The sequence below is a fragment of the Triplophysa rosa genome, unplaced genomic scaffold (genome assembly GCF_024868665.1).
Source record: "Triplophysa rosa unplaced genomic scaffold, Trosa_1v2 scaffold28_ERROPOS1528291, whole genome shotgun sequence".
In the NCBI taxonomy this organism is placed as follows: domain Eukaryota; kingdom Metazoa; phylum Chordata; class Actinopteri; order Cypriniformes; family Nemacheilidae; genus Triplophysa; species Triplophysa rosa.
The window spans coordinates 17,123-27,647 of NW_026634304.1; the positions used below are offsets into that span (position 1 = coordinate 17,123).

At 36.7% G+C, this 10,525-nt stretch overlaps 2 protein-coding genes across 2 annotated transcripts; one reads left to right on the top strand and one right to left on the bottom strand.

Moving 5' to 3' along the window:
• The first annotated feature begins 3,657 nt into the window (after window positions 1–3,657).
• LOC130550325 (uncharacterized) lies at window positions 3,658–7,237 on the top strand. Its single transcript, XM_057327762.1, has 8 exons — window positions 3,658–4,050; window positions 4,232–4,305; window positions 4,423–4,514; window positions 5,325–5,431; window positions 5,526–5,654; window positions 5,939–6,073; window positions 6,205–6,328; window positions 6,848–7,237. Exons 1-8 carry the CDS (start codon window positions 3,658–3,660, stop codon window positions 7,063–7,065), a joined length of 1,272 nt encoding a protein of 423 aa, XP_057183745.1. The 3' UTR covers window positions 7,066–7,237.
• A 245-nt stretch (window positions 7,238–7,482) lies between these two features.
• On the bottom strand, window positions 7,483–9,879 carry LOC130550328 (uncharacterized). The gene is made up of 7 exons (XM_057327768.1): window positions 9,831–9,879; window positions 9,059–9,735; window positions 8,916–8,961; window positions 8,743–8,834; window positions 8,363–8,473; window positions 7,942–8,215; window positions 7,483–7,818 (listed from the first exon to the last, which is right to left on the bottom strand). Exons 1-7 carry the CDS (start codon window positions 9,840–9,842, stop codon window positions 7,603–7,605), a joined length of 1,428 nt encoding a protein of 475 aa, XP_057183751.1. The 5' UTR covers window positions 9,843–9,879; the 3' UTR covers window positions 7,483–7,602.
• Between the last annotated feature and the right edge of the window lie 646 nt (window positions 9,880–10,525).

The window sequence follows — 10,525 nt, forward strand, 5'->3', positions numbered from 1 at the left end:
CTTTAAATATTGTTATGAGGACTGAGAACCTAAAATTACAATATACCAGAACAATTTGCAACAATACCAAAACATGCGGAAAGAATATTTCTAATATGTTAACATGCATGTTTGTTGTTGAACTCGAGTCATTTATAATTATGGATTAATCAAAATCAAAGTCTCCTAGTAATTAAGCAACTTCCAGTGAGTGGCAACGGTGGCTAGGAACCAAAACTCCACCATAGATGTGTGTAAGAGTGGAGAAAACCCCCCTGAGTTGAGTCTGGAAGAGCCAGTTTTTCTCTGGAATATTAAAATAGCACTGCTGCAACTAAAGAGAGAATAATTCTTGTAAGATTCTATGGAAATAGCCGTAGTGGATAGAAAAAAAAGAGATATTTAGGTCTGTCCAACATTATTCTGGTTGTGGCTGTAGTTGTCATCAGGTGGATTGCTCATCATCATAAGCATCTGGCTGGACTGGGAAGAGCATCAGGCCAGAACCGGAGCTTGGACTGACGACCTCTGGTGTCTTTGGGAACCTGAGGATGGGACATGAAAAACTGATATTAGCGTATGCGTAGAGGCGGCCACTCATAATAAGTGTAAGAAAGTTACACATTATGATGGGTGTGTGTGTGTGTGTGTTCGGTTCCGACAAGCTAACTATACTGCTTAAGGTGAGTTAACAGTGTTATCGGTGAGTTAGGTAAAGTTATATGAAAGAGATGAGACTTTAGCCTAGTTTTAAACTGACTGAGTGTCAGATACAATGGCTGAGCCTTTCGCCGTGGGTGTGCCGGTGCAGGAGTGAAGTTTGCCTGCTGGGCTGGTCGCGTTCTCTAAACCTGGGCTCTGTGCGGAGAAACACGCGGAGTAGAAGTGGTAGGAGTATTACATTTGTGTTGAAAACGTACCACGGATTTGTGAGCGTCAGCCCGGGATGTTTCCATATGGAAGTATTTCAATGCCATTAGTCTTTGAAGCAAAAAAGCATGTTGAATTACCACTAATCAAAAATAAATCTGTTGCATTACCAGTGCTTGCATTTTTAGAGTCTGCAATTCAATATGGTTGTATATTTAAGCTGTGAATATTTCAAATTGAAACATTTCACGCACAATTTCACCGTTAAAAAGTTCAATAATCAAAATTCGCCTTTTAAATTTCACTTAAAAAATTCAACTTGTTTTAGAATACAACCTTTAATTTTCGACAGATCATTTTCAGTCCATATTATTTCGGTTTAAAATTCGCTTCCACAAATTCAGTGGTTCAAATTCGACATTACACATCCGGGTATCACAGGAAGAGCAATCGAGCATTGATGCATAATCGACGCCTGATTGTCCCCCTCACCAGCAGGTGGTGCTGTCACTAGAGCACTGACAGGTGCAAGCGACTTTTGATCATTAGACCAAACGGGATTTGCCGAAATGGACCAAGAGGCAAGTACTTTAAACGTTTATGGTTATCTTAAGCTAATGAAGACACAGAAGCATTGTTTACGTGTATATTCATTGTTAGCCGTTACTGTTTATTAACGTAAATTAATCTATTAACAGCAAATGGGATATAAATACAATAGCATATCACACCTCACATAATGTCTGTGGAAAAGTGGCCCGTACTTTACCAGAGACTACCAATATGGCCAGTACTGTACCGATGGCGGTAGTGTTTTTTTACAGTTAAATGATCGCTCTGCTGCCATACGAGGACTATTTATTCCTCTCTTAGTTTTAGAGAGAACTTGTTGCGTATTTATGATTAACTTGACAACCGTTTTGACGATTGTGTGTATTCATGTAATGTGATGTTATTATTTTGTGTTTGCTTAACAAGGGTGACAGTGAAGTTCTGAGATCAGCAAGACATCTTTTGTCACTTTTGAGCAATGAAAGACAAAGAGCTGATGGGCCTTCTACCAGCCAGGATAGTAACAGGTATAGTAGGTATTAAATCATGCACTGTGTGCCTGAAAGTCAACACATTCATTATGATGATGATATAAATAAATCATTTTGTGTTTTATGACTTTATAACAGGCAAAGAGTTCAACCTCAGGGACAATCATCTTTTCGCACAGAAATGACCAGGTCAGCACAAAGCTGTATTGCTTTTATAGTACACTACTGTTCAAATGTTTATGATCACTTGACTAAGTGTATTATGTGATCTTTGTATTATGTGATGTTGATCTAAAGGCATTTGCTTATGTATATCAGATTATTTTTTAGACAAAAATATAATTTGGAAAACATTACATATATCATTAGAAAAGGAAAGGGCAGCTAATAAGAGTCAAGCAAAGATGGTAACTACTTCAAACTACTACTTCAGTATAAAAAGCATCTCAGGGTGAGACCTGAAGAAATAGGCTGATAAAATGCCAATTCTTCACATTCAAGGCAAATGTTAGCTACTATGAAGACACTACAATATAACATCTTTGATCTGGTTAAGTTGTCTTGAATTACAAAATAGTTCTCTTCATAATATTATTGTTTTTATGATTGCTTTTTATTATTCTACAATATAGAAAAAAATATGAATAAGGAATGAACAAGTGATGTTAAGTTTTGATTGCTAGTGTATTTATATTATTTTTTTATTATTGTAGAACTAAGTTACAACTTATAGTTGTTACAACTTCCTCAACAGGTCTTTTACTGGATTGTTCTCAAATCGCAGAGGCAAACGACGCTTTACAGAAACATGTCCTGTGCCCAAGAAACAAAAACCATTTCAGGTCATGTTTCACCTGCTGCCGACCCAATGTGAAAGGTCACCCAGTGGTCCAGATCAACTGCTGCATGCACAAACAGGATTAGGACGCAGAACTGCCACCCTGGATGAAAACATGACTCATCAGGAGGTACAGTACGTTATATAATTTGCCATTACAGTCATTGTCAGTATAAATAAAAATGTATCAAGGATATTATTTTTGTTATCTTTGTAAATGTTATGTTGCAATAGCAATAGGATATTCTCCTGTGGGGCAGCAACAGCAGCAGTATTAATTAATCTCATTATTTTTACTAGGTATGTGGTACTCTTACTGAGCTGTATCCAAAACTTGGAGGGGTTACTGGAGGCTGGCTCCTTTATAAAGCAGCAGGTAATATTAACTGCCTTGAATAACTGGTTAACAGATGCTTACATAGTCCACAGCACAGAATAATAACAGAATACAAAACTAAGTCTGTTCAAAAATGTACATGCATCTGATGCATAATACTGTAAAGTGGTACCTGGACAATTAATGACAGTGTTTTATGGTAGTTGTTGAAGAGTTTCTTGTTTGATCCGAGCCAATAAACTATCCAATGGTCTTTAGAAAAATCCTCCAGAAAATCTTTGCTCTTCCAGCATCTTTTGCATATTTGACCTCTGTCCATCAGTGACTATATGATGTTGAGATTCATCTTTAAACACTGAGGACAATTGACAGACTCATTGCGTTATCTTTTATAAATTCAGTTATGCTGTATTGTGAACTATATGTAGACACTTCTTAATAAATACATAAATAAAAACACTTCTGTAAAATAACTTGTTCAGGGCAATACTACAATAAAATCTAATTGTAATTTGTATAAATCATAATTTTTTAAATCCTTCTAGTCTGTTTAAATTTGTTTTAGATCGTAAACATTTTCCAGATTGTGCATGGTACAACTGTATACCATAACTGTTTTACTGCTACAAATTTCAGGAGGGTGGGGAAGTCGTAAACTCACCATAGTGGCACCTGCAGACTGTGGGTACACAGGCAGACTTGTGAAAGCTACCAAAATAGGAGAGAATTCAGTCTTCTACATAGCTCCTCTTCAGGATGAGTTAGACACTAGTCCCTTGCCTCCATCTTCTGAAACTTTCCGTAACATGCCAAAGGCAGTGTGCAAGAAATGCAACAGATCATACCCCGTTCAAGTCCTAACTAGTCATGTTAAGTCATGTCCTGATGTTGTTACATTGGATGATGATGAAGAAGCACAGGATGAAGCCCAAGATGAGGAAAGGGAGTACAGTGACAACAATGAAGTCATGAAAAATGAACAGGTACCTTCACTTAGTGTACTTTCATTTCTGACTAGTCCTAAATGTATTACTCCAAAGATGGTCAATTAGAAAATACAGACTGCATAAAATGTTACTTGATAAAGAACAAACCAAAAAGTGTTTCTCGATTTTTGCATTTAGATTATTTTTTTATTCTTTTGATTTGTCATGTGTATTGCAGGCTGTTTGTCCTATATGTCAAGACAAAATGCCCCTTGACATCTTGGAGGTTCATGCCAGTGAATGTGGGGAAAGGTGTGCAAGCTGGATAATATTTGTTTTGTGAGAAACAGGAAACTGTGCTTAATAGTGTCCTTTGTCTTCACACTGTAAATCGTATTTTAAGCGTGTAATGTTTTCCCTTTTTTGCAGAACAATTGATAATACAATGAATGATACAACCGAATTGACATTCATGGACAATGAAATTAAAAACAGCACTCAAGTGACATATTTGAATGATGGTAACTAAGTTGTCTCATTGAGTATGTTTTTAAAACTACTGTAGCAAACAAGTAGAGATGGAAAAACTAGCCACACATCTGTTGGTCTGAAAGAAAGCTCCTTTGATTTTGCATGATTAAGGAAAACATTTAAATTTATTTACCAGACTGGAAGACCCATCCAGATCCAGTAATGGCTGCATCGTTGTACACACAAGAAATTCTCAATCTCCACGAGACAGGGAAACCTCTTTTAATGTCCATGGATTTAAGGTTGTGTGCTCAAGATCAGGAGAGGGAACTTATTAACTTCTACAAGCAACGAAATGTAGAGTGGGCATGTCCTGTTAAATGTAATCTTCAAGGTACAGCTTAGAAAAATAAAAATGTATACACAAGAGCATGTATACTGTAGCTCATATGGTGTAGTTATGATGTCAGAATTATATTACTGTATATGTTCATTGTTTTCAGGGGACTCTGCAGTTGGTGATGGAGTCACCAGACACTTTTTTTCAACAGTTCTTCAAAAACTGAAGTATGGTTTCAATTTAAATTTGGGTAAGCAGTTTAATAATCTATGCTGGACTACAAAATATACTTTACTTTGACATAGAATTCAGTTTTGTTAAACTATTTCATGATAAAATGATGTTGCTCATTTTATGTTTTACATTAACAGGAAACACAGGTGTAACATATGCCTCTTTGAAGGAGAGCCAGACCATTTGGTGCCTTCTTCATCACAGCTTCTAATAGAAAGCGATCTTTTCTTGGTAGCAGGAAGAATGCTAGGCCACTCCTTTTTGCATGGTGGCCCGTGTCTTACAGGCCTCAGAAGAGCTTTTGTTCATGTTCTGTTTCACGGATCATCTGATACAGCCACTTTGCAATTGGAGGACTGTCCTGATATTGATGTACGAGAGACCATCAGCTTTGTATGTATATTATTATAAACTTGGTCTTGTTTTGGATAATTTTTTTGTTGTATTTGGACTTTGTTTGGTATGTATTACTATTATTATTGTTTAGCTCAATGGACAAGTTCCATTGACCGAGGACCAATACAGTAAAGTCTTAGAACTTTGTTTGGCTTGGGATCTTCCTGGTCCAACAGAAGAAAACAGAAGGTGGCTTTACGAGCGTCTGCTGTCACATGCGGTAAATACAATTTTTAGTTAGTGTTTGTGAATGCCTTTTTTTCTTGATCAATCAAATGTTTAACAGATTTTACTTTTATACATTTAGAATATGTTTTTTCAATGCAACTTACAAATGAAAGAGCCTTAATTTTGTGATTGAGCTAATTATAAGTTTAAATTGACATACATCTTTGTTCATATATTTGTGTCCTGCTTGTAATGGCACTGCTACACAGCAATTAGTAGTTGTTTATTTAGTTGGTTACTGTTAACATTGGATTTTCTGTTTCTTTTACTTTGTAGGTTCTTGGGAGAAGAACACGCCAAATGAAACAAATCAAGCAGGGACTTAAAGACACTTTTGTTTGGCCCCTTCTTACTGACAGGAAGGATGTAGTGTTATTCCCCAAGGAATCTGAGGACCTATGCACCCCTGAGGTAAAACTGGTGAAGAGGACTTAAAATAATATTATCTTTGTCTTTTATTAGCTATATGATGTTTATCATTCTAAATTCTCTTGGCAAACACACATATCTGATCACAGACTTAGTTTCTGTTACTGGTTTAGATGCTACTTTCATGTATTGCCTGGCCTAACAAAAGCAATAATGATGATGATGATGATGATGACGAGTACCCAGCTGCTACTAAGGAAAGGATTGCAGGATTTTTAAAGCAGTTCATCGAGTCAGGTACAGGTTTCAGAGCTTTAAGACCACAGCAGTTTCAGTTTTTTAAGAGTTTAATTCTATGTGACATACAGTAAGTGAATGTTTGGAGTGGTCAAAAACATAACACAGATTAATATTATATATATTTACACACAAGGTGCTTTTTTTTATTCATCTCATGTGAATGTATGTTTCTTTTCATGTTTGTATTATATAATTTACTCGAATCGAAAATGCACCCTGTATGCACAGAAGGTTGTAGATTTACATTAAAAATAAAACTTAACAAAAGTGATTATTATTTACTACCCTTATGCATTTTCAATGCACACCAATAATGATATTAATTGATGTTCAATGAGAAATTGTACGTTTTTGAACCGAAAATAACTCTTTAAGTGGTTTAAATTTACAAATATGATATGAAACGGACCAAAAAGCTTTTAAAGTTTTATGGACCTTCATGCTGCCTTTGTCCCTTTTGGAAAAAAATCTTTTTTTTAAATAATTGTTAGTTTACTGTTTATTTTGCTATTTCAGGATCCAGCAAGGATCTTAAAAACCTTTTGCGGTTTTGGGTCGGATGGGAGCGGACTGAAAAAAACATGGCTGTGGAAATTGTAAAAAGTGATCTCCCAAGATCCTCCACCTGCTTTTGCATTCTTCGGCTACCAGGCCACTACACCGAGTTCCACTCCTTTTCAAAAGACTTGATCATGTGCATTGGTGTTTGCAAGTATGGTTTTGGGCTTGTGTAATTTTTAGATGCACAGTTTAACATAACGCTCCACTGAAAGACTGTTATCTATGTTGTTACTGCATTTATCTTCTCAGGTTGTTGTTGAAGTACTTTGTTCTACTAAGTACTTATTATGTTTAATAACAGTGAAAATCCAGTTTACTAAGGATTTAAATGTTAAAATTCTTGCAAATTAGGAGTGTAGCAGTTTAGTAAATACTTGTATGTTTACTAACATACAGCAAAAAATACAAACAGTTTTCCATGTACTTTAATATTGAAATATATAGAAATTAAGCACTGAAATGAAACAGTAGGTTACAAAATACGTGTATGTTTTCTAACATGTACAAAACCCATACAGTTATTAAGTACTTGAATATTGAAATTTATCCAATTAAACGTTGAAGTCAAGCAATACTGTTTACTTCTTGAATAAAAAACATGGTGTGTGCTGTGTACAGAAACAAAGTAACAGGAACAGGCAGCTTCCTTATTCATATTATGAGGTATTGATTTTTCAATAATAATATTAGAAGTTTGCATAAAAAAGTGATCAGAATTGTTCCAAAACTGCCTGGCAAAACTCAAGTGCTGCTAAATATTTGTCCCAGCCAAAAGTCTCTGAATGTCCTTTGGGGTCTACAATTTCTCTGAGTGCTTGCATTTGTTCATTGGTCAGGGGACATTCAGTTGTTGGCACAACAATACTAGAGTGTGCATCAACACTCAGTCCACTGTCCTCCCAGTCAATGTGAGGTATGCTCAATCCCTACAGAGAGATAAATAGTGCAGCATGTACCCTCATGAGATTAATAATATTACTTATTTTTTTATTATTAAATTTCATTTAAATCTAAATGCTGACATGTCTAAAATAATGAAACACATATACCTCTATATCAGGTTCAGGTACAGGATGCTGGATACTTCCCAACACCCACAACTGGTTAGGGGTCATACTGCCCTCTGTTCGTATTGGGTGATTGTCCCAGGTGGTGCGGAAAAGGTTGAGATCATCTTGCAGTCGTGGGAGAAATACATAGTGGGAGCAGAACAGATGAGTAGGGTCAGAAACATCAAGGTGTCCAGCTTCTTCCAAAGCATGGAGAACATCATAGTACACATTGGTCACCGATGCCCAGACATCTCTCCACAACCTCTCTATACTGAAAAGTAATTTGTCAAATCAATTCAGGCAGTTAAGTGTACAAAGAGATGTTAAGTCCATGGAGTCAGGAAAAATAAGTAAAATTAATTTTAGACAAAAGAGTAAAAATTAAACTATTTAAAACAAGTTATTAAAAGAATCTTACCGTTGATTGTGGACGCTTTTTCCAGAAATAAAGCTGCCCCTGTCTGTCCCACGAATCATGAACATCAGGCGAGCAATGTCCACATTTTCGATGCCCTGGTCACTACGTACTCTTAAGTGTGTAAGAACACAATTTGAAGGTTGTGTTTATATAAAAAACAGCTTTAACATGTTGCTTACATTACATTACATGGGTGCTTAGACACTGAATAAAAACGAAAACACTGCTTTTGTGTTTTACTCAGCTTGTCTGCAATAAAAGACTTCATGGTGTTGATGTAAACAAACTAGCCATACCATATGAACTTATACCAACAAATTTGCCTTGGAATTTTAAACCAAGACTTGTCATCCAGTTGTAACCAATTATAACAAATGTACCTAAGAGGGAAGCCAAATGTCTCCACTGCTTCTTGAAAAAAGTCCAAGGCAGTAGCAGCAAGGTTGTTAGGTGCAGCTCCAAGGTACATTATCTATTGAGGTTAAGCAAGAAACAGTATGCTGGATTGTGACGTAATACATTACAAATCTAAATTTGGTTAAGAGAGAATTACCTTGCGTGAAAAGCCATCCACACCTCCAAAGACGACAATATTGTAGCTAAAACGAAGTATTCACACAAAATGTTTCAAATAGCACATATATCTTAATGACTATAACATGAAATAGCATGAGTAAACAACCCTGACAAGCTTACCGGATCAATTTATGGTTGGTGTCAATGTGCATTATTGACCTAGGACTGGACACCGAGTAGGTCCTTCGTACAACGCAGCCCAGTTGTGTCATTCGAGACATGACTCCCATTGTATCAATGCGATGCATTGCGGCTCTGACCCGTTCGAACTGCACTTGGTGTCCTCGAGATTTTAACGCTGCTCTCATCATTCTGTATCCACAATGGGGCATGTGTAGTTTTACATCTGTAACACAAGCATCTAACTCTGCATCTGTGAGCCTGCTATATCGTGCCTGAATTGACAGGTTATACTCAGCCATTCTTCTGAATATGGTGCGTGTGCTTACTCCAAGCAAGCGAGCAATGGTTGGAATGGAACAGTTCATGTCTATAAGATGTGAAATGTAATTTGGCGATATTATGAAACGTGGCCTTCCCATTGACCCTGGCTCCTCCTGCAGAACAGTCACAGTGTGCGTCTCCCTGTCTGACAGGTTTTGTTGAATTACTCTGAGCAGTTCTGTGACGGCTTCTAAAACATCTCGTGGGACAGTAACTACATTTGAAACCGCACTTAAAAAAACAAATTCTTGCGAGCAAATGAACTCCAGGTAGTCCATGTCAAGAGGCACGCGTCCAACAGCATGCTCCAGGCGTGAGTGTAGTCTTTCAAATATAAAATCCAAAAGCAAGCGCTGAAATTAAAATATAATATGTTCAATTAAATATCTCAGTCTTACTAATTAAACAAATGAAACATACAGGCCCAGATAACATAATGTTTACTTACCTCCTGGCTCATTTTGGCAAATCGCGTTACTGTGATAACCTCTGTCCAACTTTTGGTCTAATGATCAAAAGTCGCTTGCACCTGTCAGTGCTCTAGTGACAGCACCACCTGCTGGTGAGGGGGACAAGCAGCAGGCGTCGATTATGCATCAATGCTCGATTGCTCTTCCTGTGATACCCGGATGTGTAATGTCGAATTTGAAGCCGAATTTGAACCACTGAATTTGTGGAAGCGAATTTTAAACCGAAATAATATGGACTGAAAATGATCTGTCGAAAATTAAAGGTTGTATTCTAAAACAAGTTGAATTTTTTAAGTGAAATTTAAAAGGCGAATTTTGATTATTGAACTTTTTAACGGTGAAATTGTGCGTGAAATGTTTCAATTTGAAATATTCACAGCTTAAATATACAACCATATTGAATTGCAGACTCTAAAAATGCAAGCACTGGTAATGCAACAGATTTATTTTTGATTAGTGGTAATTCAACATGCTTTTTTGCTTCAAAGACTAATGGCATTGAAATACTTCCATATTTCCAGCGCTGTTTTACGTTCTCGCAGCCGTGCCGGCTTCTCCACAGCCTCCAGTTCCTACTGCACCGACTGAAGCTCGAGTGTTTCCTCGCCACAAGTAATGTAAAAGGCCTGAGGGCTAATAGCGAATGATCGTATAAAATTATTGATATGGGATA